The sequence below is a fragment of the Danio rerio genome, chromosome 20 (assembly GCF_052040795.2).
Source record: "Danio rerio strain M-AB ecotype USA chromosome 20, GRCz13ab, whole genome shotgun sequence".
NCBI lineage: Eukaryota > Metazoa > Chordata > Actinopteri > Cypriniformes > Danionidae > Danio > Danio rerio.
In genome coordinates, this window is record NC_141040.1 from 39,311,815 (window position 1) to 39,336,224 (window position 24,410).

Genomic DNA, 24,410 nt, shown 5'->3' on the forward strand with positions numbered 1-24,410 from the left:
AGGAAATGAGCAAGCTGATGCAGCTGCTAAACACTTTTTGAAGCAAGTGGTGAACAAATGGCAAATTCCTCCTTTAGAGATGAGATCTTTTATCAACGTTTACATTTTAAATAAGTGGCAAAGAGGAGTTACGTGCATTAGAAGCCAGGCCGTATCCTGAGCTGCTGCTGCGCTGTTGGTCATAGGGGACTGGAGAGCATGAGACTGATTCCAGTGACGCTCCAGGGACAGACGAGTCTTCGCTGAGGCCAGCTTCCAGCCTCCACTGCTGAGACTTATATATTTTAAGTCATTCTTCTGGCAGAATAGTGGCCTGAATCACTCCTCCAAAACACCCCAAAGTGGCTCAATAATATTTACATCGGATGACTGTGCAGGCCATGGAAGATGTTTCATTTCAACCTCAGATTAATGTTCATCAAACCACTCCGTCACCGGTCTTGCTCTGCGTAATTTTGCATTCCGATACACAGCATCACCTTCAGGATACAATGTTTGAACCATTGGGTACACGTGGTCCTCCAGAATGGTTCGGTAGTCCTTGGCAGTGGCACGCCCATCTAGCTCAAGTATTGAGTCTAGGTAAAGCGATGATATTGCAGCCCAAACCATCACTGATCCACCCTCATGCTACACTCTGGGCATGCAACAGTCTGGGTGTTGCACTTCATTGGGATTTCTCCACACCGTAACTCTCCCAGATATGAGAAAGACAATGAAGATATGTTAAGCAAAACTGTGCTATTACTCTGCAAATTAAACCTTCACACTCTGCTCTTACTGGTGAAATCAATGAAGATTGGACTGGTTAAATTTAGCCATAAATCCTCCAACACTAAATGTGATGCGTTTCAGTTTCATTGTCAAACCCTGGTATAGATAAGCATATGGTGCCTAAATGGAAATCAGATGAAAAATATATAAAAAAAATTTATATTTTAGCAATCTTAAGATGACAATCAAATAATTAGAATCTATTTATATTTAGCAACTTTCGAAGCTAAAAACACCACAAGCGTCATGTGTGTAGTGTCACAATGTAAAGTAAAACAATGCTTATTTACAGACATGCAAAACATACAGACATATTTGGTCCGTTTTCATTTTATTATTCTCATACACAGCACTACTTTTTCATCTGAATCTGTCTGAATTTTGTCAGATCATGGAAATCTTACATCCCTAATGCACCACTTACTGAAAAAAAATAAACTGTGGTTTGTGGAGAGCTCATTCTCATGATATATGAAGTCCTTCATCAGCTTTGTTGAGTCACCAAAGAGTTTCTGTACATTGAATTTTTTATATTAAATAACCTAATGGAATGCGAGTGTACCATAAACACCTCCTGTACGGTATTGTGTTTTCAACAGTCAAGTCGAGCGAGAAGAATTTGTGTGCGAGTACAAGCAGAAGTACGAGAGGGAAAAAGCCCATCTGACAGACGAAAACAAGAAGCTGAGTGCCGAAGTGGAGAAGGTAAGATCTCTATCGCCCTCAACAACACATGTGCTCATGATATTCATTATGCGTCTCTCTCTCTCATCACGAAAGGCATACATCAAACCCCCCTATTCTGTAATTCCCCCTTCCCTCTGGCACCCTTTCTCCAAATCCGCTGACATTCCTAGAGAGAGATCGCAACCGCACACACTTACACTGAATTGCTTCTTGGCTCAGCCACTGTTTTCTTTGGACCGCGGGGTAAAATCGGAATAAGCCAGTCAAATAATTCTGCAAGTTTGGACGTATCAGATATTAAAGGACTTCTTATTTTTGGTGGCATGGATATTAAGCATTATTCATTCCGCAAAAAAAGAAATACCTGGAAACCCAAAACACAAAAGGCAGTTTAAAACAATAGCGGAGCAGGCCAGGGCTGTCATGTCAAATGCCAGATTGGACGGGGTTTAGAAACATAAGCAAGAACGATGGCATTTGGAAGGAATTGAAGCAGGATGTGAGGTGGTTGAATAAATTCACATTCCTATAAAAGAGCTCTGCAGAGGTTTTGTGTAGACTCGGTGTAACGTATTATGTTTGCTTCCTGTCTTTTGTATAGCTTTCACTTTCCTGTCGAAGATAGAATCAGTAATAACCAGAGTTGATTTGGGCTATATGACAATCTGTGCTGTTACTTTTCAAATCGATCAGATGATAAAATAAATATGTTTTTATCTGTAATAATATGTGCTATTTGTATATTTTTTTTACTAAAATAATTTGTTCGCCCAATACCAAATATGATTTAATTAATAATCCATATTCATGTTGTTCCAAACCCCTGAGAACCTAATTTTTCTTTGGAACACAAAGTAAGATATTTGAGATAAAATCCGAGAGTTAATATCTTAATAATCTGAAGATGAGCAAAGGTCTTAGGGGTGTGGAAAGAGTAAAGTAACGCATTACTTTTTAAAGTTAAGTAAAACTATTTGGTTTACTTAAAAAAAAAAAAGTAATGCGAGTTAGTTTTTAGTTTAGTTAATTAGCTTTTAAAAAGTTAACTGCTGTATTTAAAAGATCATAGTCACATTGAATCCTGCACACATTGAGAGATTGCAGGAACAGACAGAAAGGAAGATGGCAGAGCCTTACATTTCTGCGATAGAAATATTCTCTTTTTGATGAGACTATTATGCCCCAAGTCTAGAAGAAAACAACATAGGCATAATAAACGGAAAAAAATGTTGTTGGGTGGTGGATTTCCCAAACAAACAAGAAATTAATGCTAAAGATCCCCTTCGGTCGACAACCAAACTCAGATATTTATTCATTCATTCATTTTCTTTTCGGCTTAGTCCCTTTATTAATCTAGGATCGCCACAGCGGAATGAATCGCCAACTTATCCAGCATATGTTTTATGCAGCGGATGCCCTTCCTGCTGCCACCCATCATTGGGAAACACCTATACACTTCCCTTCACACACAAATACTAGGGATAATTTAGCTAACCCAATTCACCTGTACCGCATGTCTTTGGAATTTGGGGGAGACCGGAGCACCCGGAGGAAGCCCACGCCAACACTGGGAGAACATGCAAACTCCACACAGAAATGCCAACTGACCCAGCTGAGGCTTAAACCAGTGACCTTGCTGGGAGGTGAACGTGCTACCCACTGCACCACCGTGCAGCCCCATTTTAAGTTTATTCGAAGTGTTCAGTTTGTTGGTAATTCTTTTTCATGTGCTTTTATTGTTTTATTGTTTTTAATAATTATATATTTTTAAGTAATTTTTTCAATGACATTTATTATATTTAAAAATATGTATTTAAAAATAATTTACTTTCAAGTTTAAGTGTGAACTAACCCTTTATGTGAAATGCACTAACAATTACAACCTGTACTATGTTTTTATTATTTGTATACATAGTTTAAGTAATTGAAGTACTTATTAGCACAGTAGTTTTGAACTTCAGTAACCTTAAAACATTATTAGTACTTATTAGCATTCATAGTATTTAGCTTTTCATAGTAGTTTTGAACTTCAGTAACCCTAAACCAATAATTAAAAATGAATTGCCTCTTAAGTTTAGGTCTAAAATCTTATATATCTCGTATTACAATAAACACTTGTATACTGTCTAATAAATATCTAAACATGAATGTGTGTTTGATTTAGTTTCATATAACAGTATCAGTTCTACAGCACATATAACCGCCATTTGTCAACATTCTCTCATCCTTACTCTGTATCTGTGGTCTGTCTGCGTGTCTTCAGTTGAACGGTCAGTTCGAGCAGCTGAGCAGCAGTCACCGGCAGCTGGAGGAGGAGATGAGAGAACTGGCTGATAAGAAGGAGAGTGTTGCCCACTGGGAGGCCCAGATCACAGAGATCATCCAGTGGTGAGTGGAGCCCCCTGCCTGCAGCCACGCAACATTACACTTGCACACACACTAACACTACAACATGACCTTTATCCATATCTGATTTCTGTCATTACTGGATTATCAGTGTCTAATCTTAACATTTGCAAGAATTTTATTCAAAATACTGATATCTCCTTTTTAAAAGAAATAAAATCACTGTAAAACATTACATTCAGAATAATCATCAAAGTCAAATAAGAGTTTAAATGGTTTGTAGGTGGATGATAAATAATAAATAACTATTCAAGTGCATACAGTCAGTGTTGGTTAAGTTACTTCAAAAAGTAATTCATTACTAATTACATAATTAAAATTATATTAAAATTACTTTTCTAACTACTTAACTGAAAGTAATTTAATTGTGTTGGGTTAGTTTCTTCGAAATGTAATTAATTACTAATTACATCATTAAAATTTTATTTAAATGATTTTTCTATTTACTTTGTCTGAAAGTAATTTAATTAATCAGTTATTTATTTACATGACTTATACCACTTATAATCTGTATAAATCTCAACACATAGAAAATAGAAATTCAGCCTAATTTTTTAACTTGAGTTTAACAGGGCCTTATTAACTTAATTGGAAAATACTTAAGAAAAGCTATTTGTACCAAAACATGAAATCTCTCAGAGTACAGACACCACATTTTATACATATTAAATTAATTTTTTCAGTTCATTGTTTCTTAAGCATGTTCAAATGTAACCTACTTTAATTAAAAGATACAGTTTTGCAAAATATCTGATATACTGTATACACAACTGATCTGATGATCTGATATATACAGAACTGTTGGATTTATTTACAGTAGTTAAGGCAGCTACTTTGATAGTAACTTTAATTTCATTTCTGAAAAATAAAATGTAATTGCTCCTCAAATTGTCATTTAATTTTTCTCACTTAAAAAATCCCATCTTTTCAACTTTTTAGACAGAACAGAAAAACTAAAAGAAAACAGATAATCAAGCAAACCCCATATATCAGTCAGACTTACCAAAAAAACAAACAAACAAAAAAACTATGTACATTCAGCTCAGTTGGTCAACAGAAAAGTTAAAAAAGGTTGCCAAGTAGTAAAGAATCTCTTTTGTGACCCTTTCATAGAACATCAAAGTCTTTCTAATTGTATGTCATACAAAACATCTTTAATCCAGTGTTTAAATGTTGAAGGTTTAAACAGAATTAGCCTTCTAGTCAGAAGACAACAAAAAGCACGAGCATCAGACTGGGATTTGCTTGGATTATAATGTTGAATGGTAATTCCAAATATACAGGTAGCTGTCACCATATTCACAACAAAAGTTATACCAAGTATTTTTGGAAAAGGAGGCACTACTATAATTGAATTATACTAGCTACAGTAGTAACTTAGTAACTAATTACACTCAACTTGGGCTGCATGATATTGGAAAAATTGAACATTGCAATATTCTGTTATTCTGCGCTATATGTTATAATTTTAGATGGATTGGGAGGATTCCTTAGGGGAAAGCTTTTGCATAAAGTCGAAAAAACTACTTACAAGCAAAAATAAATACAATAACAAAAAAGATACAATTAAAATAAAGAGTGTTTTATCATTGACCGGGTCTAACAGTTTTCAGGTTCAGGATTTAAATAATAAAAATAAAAACAATTTAGTAATATTCATCGCCGTTAAAGTTACAAACGGTACAGTTTCTTATGCCCGAATGCTTTTAAAATCCTCATAAAGTCTTCAAAAACACATGCAAATGATAAGTTATAATCCAGACTCAACATTGATATCCTGCGATGTGACTATTGCTGAAATTGAATATTGTGCAGCCTTGCACTCGAAACTGCCTACAATAACAATATCATCACAACATATTGTATCACTGAATATCAGCACATCTCTTATTGTGTATTTTAAGGTAAAGTAAAGTAAGATAATCTGTGCAGGGTGAGCGATGAGAAGGATGCCCGTGGTTACCTTCAAGCTCTGGCCACCAAAATGACAGAGGAGCTGGAAGGGCTCAGAAACACCAGTTTGGGAGCCAGAGGAACGGTGAGACACGTGAACACACAGCCAATAAGGATGAAACACATGCAAACTCTTATCTTCTGATGCGCTGGGTCTCTTTTTTTGGGATTTGTCAGGACATGCCGTGGAAGATGAGGCGTTTCGCCAAGCTGGACATGTCTGCGCGTCTGGAGCTGCAGTCGGCGCTGGATACTGAGATCAGAGCCAAACAGTCCATCCAAGACGAGCTTAACAAAGTCAAAGCAACCAACATTGCCACAGAATGGTGAGACCACACAGATAATTTCACACAGACACAGCGGGATGTTTTAAATATTTAGGAACATTTATAGGGAGATCAGTATTTAACACATTTTTTTTTCCAGAAAACGTATTTCTAAAGGTGCTGTTGACTTTTCACCAGATGTTGATAACAATTAAATTAATACATATGTGAAAAGAAAAAAAATCTAGTTAGTTTACAAATTAAGCTATGTGTAATAAAATTAAATGACACAGGGAAAAAAAAGTATTGAACACATAAAGAAAGGGAGGTGTAGAAAGGCATGTAAAGCCCAGACAGCAGCTGAAATCTCTCAGTAGTTATTAAGCAACCCTCTGCCCTTCGTCATTGTAAATGAATTCTAGCTGCTTCAGTCCAACATCTACATAATCAGGATGAAAAGATGAAACCAGGGTGGACATTTCAGTAAGACGATGATTCAAAACACAGCCAAGGAAACTCTCAAATGCTTTCAGAGAAAGAAAATCAAGCTGTAGAATGGGCGAATCACCTGATTTAAATCCAATAGAAAATACAAAATAAAGATGAGTTTGGATAGGCGAACAAGATTTTTTTCAAGATTTAAAAAGATGTGAGCCACGTTATTTTGGACATGGTATTTAAGAATCTGGTCGAAACTGTTGTGAGTTTTAACATGATTGCATAATATGGACTGTTTTCATTTTTAAAAATGTGTTAAGTAGTAACAATTTACTAGAACTTGCACATTAAACGTGACAAAGACCCACTAGATCATGTCATTCGCCAGTTAGACAACATAATAATACTTTACAATACTACAATTCTAAACAAAAAACTGTGAAAAAACTGTTGCCAGTGCTATTGTACTGTAGGTAAAGCAAAAAGACAACTAAATGAAATTCATCTATAATGAGAGATAAACAGAAAGCTCATGTCATTATTGAAGATTGTTCCCATCCTTTAAATCTAAAATTTCAGCTTTTGCCATCAAAAAGATGTTTTAGGCAATCTGAAAAATTAAAAATGTTTGTCAGATGTCATTTGTGCCAACTGCCATTAGAATTTTAAATACCGGCCTTCAAGTATGAATAGAGTTAATTGAGTTTTGTTTTTGTTTCTTATTTATGTGATTTATGCGATGATATTGAATATGTTTGTGTTGCTTGCTTTTTTTGTGATGTATGTGATATTAATGCTGATGTAATTATGTGGTGAAACCAAAGATAAATTTCCACTTGTGGAAAGAAAGAAAGAAAGAAAGAAAGAAAGAAAGAAAGAAAGAAAGAAAGAAAGAAAGAAAGAAACCCTGTTGTAACACTGTTGTGCTCATTTCTACTGAGACTAGAAATTTGGTTTGATAATTCTTTTACTTATTATGTGGATAGTTTGTTGCACAGGCCCTTAGCTGAATGTAGCTTATTTTCTTCACACTCTTGTCTTGAATGAGGTGAACTTAAATAGGGTGACACAGTTTTCGGTCTGTTATTTCTGTACAGCAAATTGCAAGAATCCGAAAGTAGAAACCAGGAGCTGCTGGGAGAAATCGAGAGACTGAGGAAGGAGACAGAGGAGCTAAGGCTGAGGAGAGGTGAAAAGCTCTCATAATTATTTATGTATATGCTTTTAAAGGCTTTGTTAATATTTTGAATTAGTTTCTTTTCTTGTAGTTTTCATTTGATTTTGAAAGTAATTGTTATAATACTTTTTTTCCATTTGTAGCTTTAATCTTTTTATTGACTGAGTTTTTGCAAATCTTATCTAACAATTTCAGGCATCATGTTTTATATATATACTGTATATATACACACACACAACTTTATTTGCAAAAACAGATCCAGCATTTTTTGTAATATTCAGTTATCATGTTTTTATGTTTTAACAGCAAAATAAATTTTATGGACATACAAAAATTCCTATGTCCAAGGCACTCAAAGTATTTAAGGCTTTTTAACTTATTCACCTGCTTATCATTATTTTAAATGTCCTACAACTAAAGTACCATTAAAGTATCATACATACATAATAAAATATCATTGTCACAGTGCAACCCTGAAAAAATCCTTCAAATCACTACAAACCATCGACTTTTTAAATGCTTAAAAAAATACTAACTCTAATTTTGACATAAATATAGAATGCTGAATATTTTCTTGTATGTAATAGGCATTTAAAAAATTTTAATTAGAAAATTACCTTTGTAAATTGAATTTGATGTACATATCAAAATCATGTCTCGTAGTTGACCCTTATTTTTAGCCATAAACTTTATTTCAATGAACAAAACTGTTTCAGTTAATAGTAACAATATTGAGGTAATAATCAAATATTCACACTACCCACAACTATTATCATTGCTTAATACACAGTTATTGCATTGCTGTCTATATGGTGGTAAAATTATGCCTTTTCTTTATAAAAATCTCACTTGTAGGCGTGAAGCACCAGGATTCCCAAAATTCCTTTTTGGCTTTCCTCAATGCGCCCACTTCTGCACTGGATCAGTTTGATGTAAGTTTGAGATGCCAGGTGTTGTTCATGAGCACATCTGCATAGAGGTTTAATCTTGTTTTATTTTCCTAATTTTTCTTCATGATTTTTTGACATATATTCTGTATTATTCTGATGCCTCCTGATCTGTTTTATTTGTTTCAGATTTTTGTCATAATGTGTATGGTCATTTTTTTTCTTTCTTTATTCTGTTGTCCATCAGGACTCATTTTCTTCCTCTTCATCTTCTTTAGTTGAATTTTGGGAAGATGTAAGTTCTCCAGCCATGTTATAGCAGAAGTGTCTTTGATTTTAGACATTTAAAAGCAGATGAGCAAAAACCAGATACTCCAGTAATGAAACTCTTCAAGGAAAAAAATCACCATACCAATGCAACTCACTTGCAATTGATTTGACATGTTGCTAAGCTAATAGCAAAAAATGTGACTTTCCAACGGGCGCTTTGATGTCAAAACAACATCAAATTGACATAAATAAATGCAAATCGATGTCAAAATCTTTTCGTAAATTAGACATTCAAAATAACGCAGTGTTTCCCAACCCTGTTCCTGAAAACACACCAACAGTACACATTTTCAACCTCTTCCTAATCAAACACTCCTGAATCAACTCATCAGAACATTATAAGAGTCTCCAAATCCTAACGTTAAAAGGTCAGATAAGGGAGACAATATAAAATATTAGTATTGTTGGTGTGCCTGCAGGAATAGGCTTGGGAAACATTTAATTAACGACACAAAAAGTAACATAATATAAAAAAAAGTTTTATTTATCGGAAAGCTTCAATTCCAAGTTGCTAATTTAATTCACTATTTTGTAATGTTACGTTGAATAGCCCGTGACGTGAAAATATTTTATTCAATATTTAAGTAATTTAGCTTCATCAAAACCAACACGAAATAACAGAAACATTTAAATACCAGCCACAGCACTCCCAATGAAAATCCCGAAAGGCTTTTAATCTAAATAATACATATTAAACCTCTAGTAATAGGCTACTTAGTGACTGATGTTGTTGGTTTGCACTGAATCACAGTTCTGAATTTCACTACTAGTTATTTTGTTTTCAAGATCTGAGGTAAACTATCTGCCTCTGCTTTTAGTAGTATGGCAATAAATGTCACGTAAAAAGATGTTCAAATTCAGTTTAAGAGCATTTGACAGTGAATAAAGCACATAATCTGTACCTGCGGTGATCTTTGTTATAGTAGCATATACTGTTGTGCTGTTCATCGCAGAAATAGAAAACATTTCTAAAGTCCAAATTTCGCTCATTGCCATCACAGATGGTTAGGATAAAAAATCTTTTTAGCATGAAAAAGATACCTTTTATATCATGTTGCGGTATCCTGTCGCGTGTAGTTATAACATGGTGTTATACGCACATAAAAAATGCATTGTTTCCAACATTGTCATCAAAAAACACAGCAGAAATGTGTTGCAGGACAGTCTTGTAATTGATTTTTAGGTGTTTTTAGGTGATTTTTAGATTGTTAGATGTCAGTTAAAGGTAGTCAATTGATATCAAATCACTTTGACATGTTTTTTTGAAGTCGTTTTGATATAAAAGTTAGCATAAAAACAGCGCAGATAAATTGGGTAAACTGCACTGATTTTCTTTATTGCTACATTTAAATTTTGGACTTAGCATTAAACTGATTTGAAGTTTCTACCGACAACATAGTTCAGTGTACTATTTTTCTTTGTCTGATCCTTGTGATAGTGAGTTTTGAAGTTCTTTGATGTGAAGCGAATCCTTTGTGCGTGTAAACTATGCCCAGACATCCAACCCCATATTAGACGTGTTTTTACATGCCCTTGTTCCCTTCCCTCTGTTCTCCTACCTGCTGTCCCAGACCTTGATCCTATCCAGCTGACATTGGTCATCAAATCTGATTCTCCTCTCATCTTCTCTCTCTCTCTCTCTCTTCACATGAAGCGCTCACCCTCTTTTGGTCCCGGAAGCAAAACCAGACGTGTAAGAGACACTTCCCCCTCCCCGTGTCACACAAAAATTGCACTGGCATTTTTTTTTCCTGTGGTTGTGATGGGATGTTTTGCAAACTGCATGGGTGGCAGCTTTGATTTGTGGTGATTTCTGTATTGCATGAGATCTTTAAAGCTTAAATGCATCTGAAAAGTGTTTGGGAGCCTTCTTTCATCTATTTAAATGCATATGTATATATACCCTAAATGTGATTGAAGTGTTGTATATTAGTATACTTCAGAGAAACTGGGTTGGTTGGTTAATTAAATGTAGTAGTTTGTTTTCCATACCATGATCTTTTATGGTACATTTTAAAAGAACATTTATGAAAGGATAAAAGGGTAATTTCATCGTTTGCTCATGTTTAAAGATTCTAAATACAAAATAAGCTATATTAAGGTTGTTTATTGTAAATTAATTTTCTCATCATTTACTCACTCCAATGTCGATCTAAACCTGTATGTCTCTAAGTCTTAGAATTGTACAAAGTCCAAGCTCTTTTCTTCGTTTTTGGAGTTTGTAAGATTTTATTTTTCTTTCCAAAAGGACTATATTATATTTGGATAATAACTTAAGCATATTTTAAGCTATAATGGATTTCTATTTAAAAATAAATTCTGTTTTTTAAAACTCTTTTAAAGAATGCTAATCATGCATCACTGTTTCTACAAACAAAACCTATATTAAAAAACACCTGTTTTCAACATAATTGTAACAATTATCAGCTATCTAGGGATAGTAGATTGCTGCTGAACTACACACACATCACATGGACTACACACACACACTATCGAACTACAAGTCCCGTCATGCACCTCACACACAGCTGTTCCAAATCGCCAGCGATTACACACATAGCCGGAGGATTATCATGGATTGATTACGAGAACTATCTATTTCAGTTTGTTCCCCTGCCTGTGTGTTTTCTGATTTGTCTTGCCCTGTCTTAGTACTGTTTTGTTTGTTATAGTTTTTCATTAAATGTTTTTTACTGCTGCGTTTGGATCCACATTTTGTTTTGCACTGGGCACTACACACCGGATCGGGAACAACAGACATCAAGAGAGGAACACAAACTGAAATATATAATTCTCGTAATCAGTCCTTGATTATCCTCCGGTTGTGTGTGTGTGTAATCACTGTTGATCTGGAACAGCTGTATGGGAGGTGCATGACGGGACTAGTAGTTCAATATGTGTGTGTAATTCACCAGTGATCTACAGTTCCTAGATCGCTGGTGATTGTTACAATAATACAAAATGTCATATTAGAATGATTTCTAAAGGGATCATGCAACACTTACAAATAGAGTAATAATGCTGAGACTAGAATTGTACATTTCCTAAAGAAAATTACGGCTTTGCCTTACATTAAATTACATTAAATAATTAAGATACATTAAATAGTATGAATTACCTAGAAATTGTATGATAGAAATAAACAGCATATTTCTCAGTACTGCTGATTTAGTTGTATTTTAGAATGCAACATTGGTTTGAAAAAGATACTTTTTGTGATGAATTGTAAACTATTACAGAACCCAATTGCTGACAGAATTTTTACATTTGAGCAAACTAATTTGGAATTTACTGACCTCTGAAATTTAACACTCTCGTAAATTGTGGATATGTTGCTTTACTGTTTTCCTTGTAGTTCACTGGGTTTGTGTTGATTTTCCATGCTGTTTCTGCTGTTTTGTCTTGCATGTGTAGTTGGTGTGTGGTCTCTGTGTAGTGGGTGCATTGGCATGAAGCCTGGATGCACTTGCTTTTTCCTGCTTAGCGGGTGTAATTCCAGTAAAAGTATTGTTGTCTTGATAAGTGCTATGGTCTTGATGTGTTGCTTTGAATGCTGGCATGTTTTTTTTCTGATTTCATAGTCATTTGAAATCTTAAAAACAATTGCTCTCTTTTTTTTCTTAGCTTGACTCTGCAGATTTCACCCCTTCCAACACTCCATCCAGAGATGAAGACGCAAGATCTCGCCGTATTTCACGCTCTCGCTCACCCTCCACCGCCAGTGACATGGAGCCTATAGAGGTATCTTTTGGAATCTTTTAAAGGGATGGTTCATCCTAAAAATAAAAAAAACTTATTATTGTTTGCTCACCCTAATGTCATTACAAACTGCTTAATCCTGGTGTTAACATGTGTTTTTGTTGTTCAGATCACAGCTGGACAACACTAACTATGTGTATAATGTGTAATGTAGAATGCAGTCTCATTTTTCAGGTTTCAATTTTCTTGGGTTTGCGCGTGCAACAATTGGGCGGGACTTAAGTTTCGTGTCGACGTCACACCGAAACAGCTAAAGACTCGTTATCATAACGATTCATTTGAAGTACTATGAGTCTTTTATAAATGAATCAATAGTTTTAAACACTTTGCACTTTCAGATTTAAGCCTGAGCTGGATATTTCACTTCACTTAGAGCTGTGTTACACACTCCATGGAAGGGCATTTTCAAAAACCCATAATAGGGATTCTTCTCAAGATTGGATGCTTTACAGCTGCTAGGATGATACTACTTAACTGGAAGTGTCCCAGAATGCCAGAAATGAAGGAGTGGATTAATAGGATGATTAAAAGTGCATCATACGAATGTATGCTGGGGAGATTGAACAATGAAGGAGAAGTACATATAAATTGGGATAATCTTTGGCAACATTTAAAATTACTATAATTAAGTATGCACATTCAAAGGTACCACAACCTTAATTTCCATATATGTTTGCTATACATTGTTATTCTTTGTTGAATTTTCTTGGTGTACGTGGCTGAATATGTAACATGTATCATATGTATGTGTAGGGTGAAGTGTGTTCTTTGTTCTTGGCTGTTAAACAATAAAAAAAAAAAAAAAAAAAACATAATAGGGGCTTTTTAAGTGAACTCAAACTTATTGTGACTTGTGTTAATGTAATAAAATGCACTGATGTGTTGGTGTGTCCTCCTTTTAGTTGATTGACCACACGTCACGTAGTCTTCAGACCCCAACAGGCAGATCAGGCTACGGGAGCTTGGGACACTCATCACCTAAGGTAACACTAGGAATTTAGGCCACATGTAGATGGAAAAAAATCTAATCGTTTTTGTATAATAGACCTGGGTGGTAGGACTCTATTAATATCATAACAGCAGAAATATGTCAGCCTGGCTGTTAAGATATATATATATTTTTTTTTTTTTTGATGTTTTTGAAAGCAGTCAAAACAGTAAAATGAAATATGACTGTGTTTTGAAAAAATATCCTTTTGAATAGTTCTGTGAAACAGTAGAAGTAAAAAATGCTTAATACTTTGCCACTATACATAAAGCCACTAGTTTTTACTCATTTTGATTACCTTGTTAAAATAAATAAGTTTAAATATTTTAACATTATATATTACATGCATACAATATGTCCATCTTGCTGAATGACCATGGATAATTTTGACGTTTTATTTTCACACTTGCGTGGAATGTGCTATGTAAATAAATCACTTTATAAATCTCATTTGGTACAGACACCAACATGGGACCTGTATACTGTTACTGTGATTAAACGTCTCGTATTGTGAATTAGGTATTTTTTCTATTTACACATCTATAGAAAAGGTTTTGTTTAATTAAATTGGTGATGTTTTCTACTCCACAGCCCAAGGCACACCAGTTTAGTGTAAAGTCCTTCAATGTTCCCACTAAATGTAACCAGTGCACCTCTCTCATGGTGGGACTCATCCGTCAGGGCTGCACATGCGAAGGTGAGGATCTTTAGTTTTCCAGATGACAGAAATGCAATATGAATGTAGGTCTTCAACGGTAAACACAATGAAAACCGGTGTAATTCTTTGAAATGTTCCTGTTTGTGTTCCATGGTAGAAATAAAGTCAAGGCTTAGAACAAAATAAGGGCAAATCTCTCCTTTAAAACTGGTTTATTGAAAGGGTAAAAACACTTAATGAAACTCTTCTTACAGCCTGCAGCTTCTCCTGTCACGTCACCTGTGCTGATAAAGCCCCTTCTGTGTGCCCCGTCGCACCAGACCAGACCAGGGGCAAACTGGGCATTGACACTCAGAGGGGCATTGGGACTGCATATGAGGGGCATCTTAGGGTAAGTTTCTTAAGGACTGTTCACACTGCACAGACAAGCGTCAATAAAAAAAAGGTTTTCCATTGTATTTAGAAAATTGCTGTCGTTTTCACACTGCCCTAACAATTGCCACTCACAATAATTAAATTAATCATCCTTCTCAAGGCTAAAAAGACATTTGTTTGTGAAGCCTATCTGGTGCCTGGTCTGATTAAAGGGTACCTTTAATGCAAAAATCACTTTAAGGGGTTTAAACACAGTTGTATGGCGACAGTTTGTGAATATTGGCAGTGTCTAATAGTAAAAATTTATAAATTCTGTTTTTTGAATCACACTTTATAAAAACAGTCTGTAGAAACACTTTGATTGACATTCTCCCATTGTACGTGTCATCAAAAGGGGAAAGACTTGCTCTTTAGAAGGCCCATATGGAATTTGCGCGCACAGAAATCCACAGATTTTTTTGCCCATCATTAGATCCATGTATTTACTTGTGTATATGTGTGTAAATTTATATTCATTCAGTTTGTAAATTAATTTCAGTAGTAATATTGACTAATATTTAAATGTTCATTTGATTTATTTACAATAGAGTTTGTAAAGTAATATTTTCTTAGAATGTAATATTTTCTTTCAGTGGATATATTATATGAAAGACTTGCTTGATCTAATTGGATTTGTATTGTAAGCATCATATAAAAGTTAAAAAGCTATTATTTTTACGATACTCCCAAAATAATTCTGCATGAATCTGCAGATTTTTTACGCAGAAATAGCAAAAAACATCCGCAGATTCTGTCTGGCACTACCTATTAGCCATCATCATCTCTCCCTAATTAGCATAGACAGCCCTGAGTGGGAAGCAGCCGCTGACATTAGAGTTTTGAATCTGCTGCTATGCTGAAACATTTATAGCTCCACCCTTATTTGAAAAGATGGCTGGGAGCACTATCTTGTTTTTAAAGCGACAGTCACCAATATGGCACAATTTGGCTGAAAAGCCTGAAAGGGGCCGTTTCAAAGAGTTATAAAACATTATTTGTTGAGTATTTTGGGCTGAAACTTTACATACACACTCCAGGGACATCAGAGACTTATTTTACATCTTGTAAAAAGGGGCATAATCGGTCCCCTTTAAGTCTGAGTTTGTTGGAAAATCATTTCACACTGCTCAGATGTTCCATGATCCAAACGTGTTTAGTTGCGAGAAAACAAATTCCAACCATTGGCAACAGACGATGACAGGTGTAACACACACTGATCCAACACACACAGACAGACTTGTTTCTTGGCGTTTGTGTGTGCGGTGTGAATTGGCCTTAAATGATATTCTGCTCCTCATATTTTGTACACTATAGACCTGTCTGTCTCATGTCTCTTCCAGTGTTGTACATTTGTCTGCATGTATAATATTGGGCACACTTTTAACTTATTAATATAATTGAGGCAGCAAATTAGCACAGTGGTTAGCACTGTCGTTTCACAGCAAAAAGGTCGCTGGTTCGAGTATCGGCTAGGTCAGTTGTCTTTTCTGAGTGGAGTTTGCATGTTTTCCCTGTATTGGTGTGGGTGTCCTCTGGGTGCTCTGGTTTTCCCCACAGTCCAAAGACATGTAGTACAGGTGAATTGGATTAACTAAATTAGCCATAGTTTATGAGTGTCTTTGTGAATGTGAGAGTGTATGGGTGTTTCCCAGTACTGAGTTGTGGCTGGAAGGGCATCCGCTGCGTAAAACATACTCTGGAGTAGTTGTCAGTTCACACGCTGTGGCAACCCCTGATAAATAAGGGACTATGCTGAAGGAAAATTAGTGAATGTCTTATAATTGAGATTTGATGGTCTTTTTCAGGTGCCGAAGCCCACTGGGGTGAAGAAGGGTTGGCAGAGGGTCTGGGCAGTGGTTTGTGACTTCAAACTTTTTCTGTATGAGCTTGGAGAAGGGAAAGGTGCTCAGCCTGGTGTTGTAGTAAACCAGGTCATTGACATGAGGTGAGCGAGGCGGTTATCTGAACGTGACAATTAAATGTCAAAGTCAAATACTTTATACATTATGTTTAACTCTCTTGTATTTTGAACAGGGATGAAGAGTTTTCTGCCAGTTCCGTTCTGGAGTCTGATGTCATCCATGCTAATAGGAAGGATATACCCTGTATTTTTAGGGTAAGAGCATGAAGACGATTCTCATTTGTTGCTCTTTGTGAAATGTTGTTCTGAACATTTTTTAAACACATAATATTCAGATCAATTACCATGATCAATATTTTAATTAACCATGATGTTAATTTCAACTTAATATAAAAAGTAAATACATAGTAGAGAGAATCAAAAACCTAATTTAAAAATGCTTTTGAAAATGATGCATTTATTTAATCATAATTTAAAAAAATTAAATAGTTATCTTAGTAATAATAATAATTTCACAATATTACAGTTTAAAATAATTATATTTTATTGTATTTTTGAAAACAGTTGTGCTAAGAAATAACACAAAACTGGATTAGCATTTGAAAAGTAAAAATCTGTAATATCATATTTAGATTTGAGTAGATACAAAAGTTTTATTATTATGGTAGTTTAATACCATATTCTCATAATATGTTTGAGTCCACAATGTTATTTACTCATTTTTCTACACATTCGCATGTTTAATTGTTTTGTATATCCAATGCAATACCATACATATGTAAGCAATGATGGACATTTATACTCAACTTGCAAATATAAATAAAAAAGAAATAAATATAATAAATAAAAAAGTTTTTTTAACATAGAAATATAATTTCTTATTTTGTTTCTTTTTTCATTCAATTTATTACAGGTTTTGAAAACTGACATGAGAAAAATGCTTAAAAATTATTCATTTTAGAAATTATTGTAACGTTATACATTGTTATTGTTTAAAAACTGCAACTTTTTAAATTTAGTGTTACGTCCCAACCAGGCTAGGGTTGGCAGGAACAATAATAAAAGTATAAATTAAACTTTCAAATAATAAATTTAGAGTTTTCCCCTGTAAAGTAAATGGTGATTCCCAACACAGCTTCAATTATCAAAAAGTAGTATATAGTTTTAAAATAAGTGAAAACAGGCTCAAATTAAATACGGCGAGCAGTTAGAAAAGGAATAAAGATTGTTCAGCTAATGAAATGAGTCAATCGCACCACACTAATGCAACAAATAATCTGTGGCAGGAGATAGGAGACGCTCAGAACTACAGCAACAGCGGCGGCAAGTGACCTGCACCGAGCAGGAGATCCTAACTTTATTATTTAAAAGTTTGATTTATACTTTTGTTATTGTTCCCACCAACCCTAGACTGGTCGGAACATAACAATTGGGGGCTCGTCCGCTCAGTTCTTCGATATAGTTTTTTTCTTAAAAAATTTGCTTAGTTGTCTTTGAACTTTTGGTAGGGCAGGAGTTTAAGTTTAAAATGGATTTTGATCTTATTACGTTTTCTCTCGTGTCCACGCTAGAGGAATATGATCGGTGTAAAAAATATTTAATTATAATAGCGGAATCTAACAATTTAACAGTACCCAAAGAATTAAAAAAGCAGGAAGATTTAAATCCGCTTTTATACGCTCCCGCTCGCAACACAGTTGGATCCAATCAAGTGCAGCTATAGAGAGGGAGAGAGAGGGAGACCTGCGCATGCTCCAAGGCACGCAACACAACATCAGCTATTCCATCCAGATGTGTAAACAAAATACAAATCTATATTTATGTATTATATTTGTAAATATAAAATAAATGAACAAATAATTATATTACCTTCTGGAACGTAACATTAACTCACTTATAACTGTGTCTGTCAAAATATTGGGATAATTCTAATTTAAATTCATTGAAATAGTCATTTATAATTTCATTATTTATCATGCAGTATCATCATATCTTTTTCTTGCAATAATTGTGGCTTCTTCAAGAATATTAGATCAAATAATAGCGATCAGGTAATGATGTATTGACCACAGGCCGACTAACTAAATTCTTTAGCAGTCATTATTTATTTAGAATATTAATGTAACACAATATAGAGATGTTTTTGTAAATTTAATAAGTATATTATGAATATGTGAGTATGTTATTAACTATAGTCATGAGCGGTCATTAGTCCTTTTATTTTAAGATGTTTTTAAATATGCTGTTAAGATAAGTTATATGCATTGTTCTTTAGGTAACAGCATCTCAGCTGTCCGCCTCCTCCAGTCAGAAGACGTGTATTCTAATTCTGGCTGACAACGAGCAAGAAAGAACGAAGTGGGTGTGCGCTCTGAATGAACTGCATCGCATCCTGAGGAAAAACAAGCTGAAGGAGCGTTTCGTCTATGTGCCTAAAGAAGCCTACGACAGCACACTTCCTCTCATCAAAACCACCCAAACTGCTGCTATTATAGGTACTGAGACACCCAAAACTCTTGTCATGTCAGATCTAAATGATGTTAAAGAGCTAATATCTATTCACTCTCTGTGTTTAGATCATGAACGCGTTGCTTTGGGCAATGAGGAGGGCCTGTTTGTCATCCACGTCACCAAAGATGGTAAAAATGTCTTCATTAATTGTTTTATTTCTTCATTGGTGTTACAACCATTGATGGAAATATGTCTAGGAATTTAAAAGGAGTAACATTTAGATGACCAAAAGAATAAACTAATGATAAACACTGCAATGGTAAACACAGTACAAATTAGCACCGCAAAAGATTTATTGCCTACAAAAACCATATTTTTTACAATATGTACAACATAAATAATATAATAATACATTTGAAAAACCAAGACAAACAGGACAGGGAACTGAAAGATGGGCTTGAAAAATCAAAGACAGATATATAACAAAAACGTCCCCATAATCTCCCCCTAATCCTCTAAATAAGAAAATAATATGAAAAAAAAAATTCTTCAGCACATATGTGCCCTGAATTTACTCTAGGGTGTCTAAACATGAAAAAACCTGCATGCAAGGTTTGTATGTCACATGACTTACTATGCTGTTCCAGGTCTCCCTTTTTTGCAAGTTGTGAACTCAGTTATTACAAAGCGCAGAACTCATCCAATATCTCATTTGTCATAGGGGGCATGCATGAAATGTTCCTGAATGAAACTGAAAGTGCCAAACTGCAGTTAAAGTCAACAAACTAAAATTTTCATTATTTACAAATGCTGAAGAAATCTATCTGAAATTCAGATTTGTATATAGCATTTTCACAATAATTATTGTTTTAAAGCAGCTTTACCGAAGGTACACATTATTTTATTTCAATCAGAATCAGAACAGTTAAGGTTATTAGATTAGTTATTAAGCATTAGATGAGAATTAAGAAAAGAAGAAGATAAAAAAAAGAAAATAAATAAAAATAAATTAATAAAAAAAAATTAAGTAAAAAAATTGAAAACCTGTACATAATACACTAGTGCCTTGATAACTCAATATTACAAACATTAATCCTCAGGTGTTTATACAATGTACTTAATTACATTACAATTGAAAGGTCCTAAGATTTAGATTGACAGTCTGTAGAGATACTGACATGCACAGAAAAGAAATTCTAAATGGGTCCCATGTTTTAAAAAAAAGCCCTAGTATTGCTGTTTATTGTAAAACTGATTTTTTCCAATTTGATATAACTCATTGCATTTCACAACCAGTTGTCAAAACTCAGGGGAAATCTTTGTTTCCATACACGGTCTTGCTAACAGTGTCAAAAAAAATGCAAGGGCGTTTGGAATACAGCTTGATAACAATGCTATATTCAGAGAAAGTCCAAAAAGTGCAATAAGGGGACACGGCTTGATGTGCATCTTTGTCACAGAAGAGAAACACTTGAAAATTGATAGTCAAAAGAAGTGATTGATGGACAAAGACAGTCTGCAGTCTGCAGGTGCTTGATTACAGCAATCACATAGGGTCCAAGTCTTGAGTTATTTTTGCCAACTTCACTTTTGTCCAGTATATTCAATGAACAAATTTTAGTTGGATAAGGCAATGTCGTGCACTGATAGAGGAGGTATGAACAAGAGACAAAATCTGGTCCCACGTCTCATCCTCGAATGCAAGATTGAGGTCTCACTCCCACTGTTGTTTAATAAAGGAAAGAGAGGGAGTAGAGAAAGAGGAGACCAACCTGTATAAAATAGACGGTATACCTTTTTTATCTATGGGTACTTCAAACATTTTGTCAAGGAAAATCTGGAAATGAGTTTTGAACATTTTCTAAGTTGCAAGTATCTAAAGAAATGAGTGCTAGGAAGAGAAAAATTATGTATTAATTGGGAAAAGCTGGGAAAAATATTATCGATATAAATATCACTGACAGTCTAAATTTCTGCTCTCTGCCCAGTATTAAATGCTGATTTATTATTTTTGAGAACGTATTTAAGGTTTACTTTTGATTTAAATGGATATAAACCAATGTAAGACTCAACATCTTTGCTCTTTCTTCCAGAAATCATTCGTGTGGGTGATGTCAAGAAGGTGCATCATGTAGAACTGATGCCCACGGAGCACATACTGGCCGTCATCTCGGGCAGGAACCGACAAGTATGTCTGGTCTCCATGGCGGGTCTCGACGGGAGGGAGGTCGACAAGAATAAGGTGGCAGATACTAAAAACTGCCAGTTGCTGGTGTCCGGTGTGGTTCGCAATGTCACCTGCTTCTGCCTCGCCATTAAACGGCAGATCTCATGCTTCGAAATTAACAAGAGCAAGTCACGACACTCCCATCTCGTGGACATACAAGTACAGTCTCCAAAACCTCTTCCTTTCCGATCATACTGATGTGAAATCTTAAAGGGATAGTTCACCAGAATAAGTATGCATTAGTTTCTTTCTTTCTTCTGTTGAACACTAGAGAAGATATTTTAAAGAAAGCTGAAAACCTGTAACCATTGACAATAGTAGGAAAAAAACTTGCTATAAAGGTCAATGGTTACAGGTTTTTAAATATCTTCTTTTGTGTTCAACAAAAGGTTGAGTAAATGATGATGGAATTTTCAGTGTTGGGTGAACTATTTCTTTAAGTGTTCATACCCAAAAGCTCACCACAAGCATCAACAGCTCTTTTTTTGTATCTCAGGCTCCAGGAACTGTCCAATGGATGGCGCTGTTCAACCAGCAGTTGTGTGTTGGTTACCCATCAGGCTTCATGCGCTACAGTTTGTATGGAGAAACACCTCCAGCCAGCTTACTTCATCCAGATGACCCCACACTGGCATTTATTAAAACAGACAACCTGGATGCCCTTTGTGCTGTGGAAATCTCCAATAAGGAACTGCTGCTCTGCTTCAGTAAAATAGCAGTGTATGTTGACACACACGGCAGACGCTCGCGCCAGCAGGAGCTGATGTGGCCCGCGGCGCCCACCGCCTGCTGTGAGTAAAGAGATGCTGATCTTTTGCTTGACTTTTAAAGAGAGGCAGAGGGTAGGGCTGTGACCCTGTGGTTGTGTTTTGTTTTTTTGCAGGCTATAACGCCCCCTATCTGTCGGTCTACAGTGAAAATGCAGTGGATGTGTTTGATGTGAACTCTACGGAATGGATTCAGACCATTCCTCTCAAAAAGGTTTGCTACTTTTAATTTTCAGCATTCTTTATTTCATATATGAATTACAATAAATAAACTTTTAAAAGTTGCAAACTTGTGCTTTTGAAATATATATGAGAGTATACAGTGCTCAGCATAATTGAGTACACCTCATTTTGAAAATGAATATTTTTATCAAGTTTTCAGCGAATATAGGTAATGTATTTTGGTGCATTTAAACAGAATAGATTTATTAAACAGATATATTTATTCAAATATTATTTTACTCACCAAACATATTTAGAAATGGAAAGATAATGCATTTAAATTTATGCAAAATATTGCAAAAAAATTTATATTATTTTTGTTTTTCTTGATTTTTGCCATTATTGAAAATTGTATTTCGTATTTTTTACTAAAATATAAATGGACTACTAATTTGTGTAAAGTTATTTTGTTAGATAAGCTCCAGATTTGGCTTCAGTACTGACTAAACCAATGTGTTTGCACAAGTATAATATTGTATAGCAACCTATAGTAAAGAAAATATTCATTTAAATGAGAGATCTGTGGGGGTGTACTCATAATGCAGAGCACTGTATATATACGCGCTACTGTTTTACACTTTGTTGAAGAAATGTACTCAGTAAGAATGAATTAAGTTGATCTAAAGTAAGGTTTTTGCAATTGTTTTTAAAAAAAAAGTATATATAGTTCAAACTATGTTCAAATTAATTCATTGAATGCAATACAGTTTAAGAGCCACAACTGTTTTTAACATTAGTATTAAACAAATAATAAAATTTTATTCATATTATTATGAATTCTGCAGGATAGATCGCAACACTAAAGACTGGAGTAATGATGAAAAAAAGTATACTGTAACTGCACATAAATAAATTAAATAGTTACAATTTGAAAAAAAAGGAAAATAGTTCTGACCTCTATTCTTAAAATAATCACCAAAAAATTCTTTAGACTTAAGTAATAAAAAAGTAATGTAAATAAATTGTGCATTTTTATTTTATCATTTGTAAGTACTTTTTTTAAACAACTTTGCGTGATTAAAATGTTGAGAATTGATTAATTGTGCCTTCTCTAAATGATTCAATCTGAAGTTAATTAACAAATAAAAAGCTACGTTTTTTTTTTTTTATATACTGTATACATCATTTATACTTTGCCATTTAGCAGATGCTTTTGTCCAAAGCAACTTACAGTTGAGGAGGCAATCAGAGGCCCAATCCCAGTTCTATTTTTGTCCCAATCTTAGGGGTAAATATTGAAGCCCTTTCCCTTCACACTCGGTTTTAAAGGTCAAGGAGAAGGGGAAGGGCTTCAAAATGTACCCCTAAGATTGGGACAGCACTACAACACCTGCACACGTCCTCATATGTTATCACAATCTCTTTCTTTATATGAGATCAGATGATGGTGTCTGCTGTAGTTATTCCAGTTGTGCTATTTTTCGGTATTTATCTTCAGGAAATCACTGAAGGCATATATTAATTTGTCATAATGATCTAATGTGGCAATAAGATCGTAGCTGTACTGCGCATTTACACATTGGCCACAGTGGTCATCTATGTAAACCAGGGATGTCAAACTCAACCTGCTCCAACACACTTACCTGTAGGTTTCAAACAAACCTGAAGGACTCGATTAGTTTGATCAGGTGTGTTTAATTAGGGTTGGAACTAAACTGTGCAGAGCTGCGGCCCTTTTGGAACTGAGTTTGACACCTGTGCTGTAAACACTCAAAAACAACATTAACATTACAGCAGACATTGTAAAAAGCTCATTCCCAGCCACTAGACTTTTCTGACAGGGTATTCCAGTGTCACCGAGTGTCAGAATGTTGTGGGACTGCTATACAGGAGTTTTTATGAGGGATTATTGATAGTGAAATTTAGCTGCTTTTTTTTTTTTTTTTGCCGTTTTTTGTTATTTTAAATCATGACGATAAAACACGAACACAGTTATACATGTATTAATACATGTGCTTGTCTGTTTTTAAAAATCGTAATAATGACAAAAAATACCAATTTGTGCATCTCCTTACTTCTGGGTGCTGCTATCCTGCCTTTGTGGCTGTTTTTTTCTGGGAAATTTTCTTACCCCTTGGTTTCGAGTGTAGTTCTGAAAAATCTCCATTCGAAGGGCTATCTAGCCCTAACCCATAGCCCTACACC

At 34.8% G+C, this 24,410-nt stretch overlaps 1 protein-coding gene across 28 annotated transcripts in view; it reads left to right on the top strand.

The window, feature by feature from the left end:
* Positions 1 to 24,410, top strand: part of cdc42bpab (CDC42 binding protein kinase alpha (DMPK-like) b) — a 128,431-nt gene that overhangs the window by 91,885 nt on the left and 12,136 nt on the right. For 11 of the 28 annotated variants that reach the window (XM_087297510.2, XM_087297513.2, XM_087297514.2 and 8 more), the window contains 18 exons: positions 1,374 to 1,479; positions 3,725 to 3,849; positions 5,800 to 5,905; positions 5,998 to 6,146; positions 7,622 to 7,713; positions 8,557 to 8,633; positions 10,573 to 10,611; positions 12,543 to 12,659; positions 13,580 to 13,660; positions 14,257 to 14,362; positions 14,578 to 14,714; positions 16,543 to 16,682; positions 16,772 to 16,853; positions 18,874 to 19,093; positions 19,175 to 19,237; positions 21,143 to 21,435; positions 21,773 to 22,067; positions 22,160 to 22,257. In XM_087297510.2, the coding sequence (XP_087153636.1) occupies positions 1,374 to 1,479; positions 3,725 to 3,849; positions 5,800 to 5,905; positions 5,998 to 6,146; positions 7,622 to 7,713; positions 8,557 to 8,633; positions 10,573 to 10,611; positions 12,543 to 12,659; positions 13,580 to 13,660; positions 14,257 to 14,362; positions 14,578 to 14,714; positions 16,543 to 16,682; positions 16,772 to 16,853; positions 18,874 to 19,093; positions 19,175 to 19,237; positions 21,143 to 21,435; positions 21,773 to 22,067; positions 22,160 to 22,257 (2,326 nt within the window). 28 annotated transcript variants of the gene reach the window in all.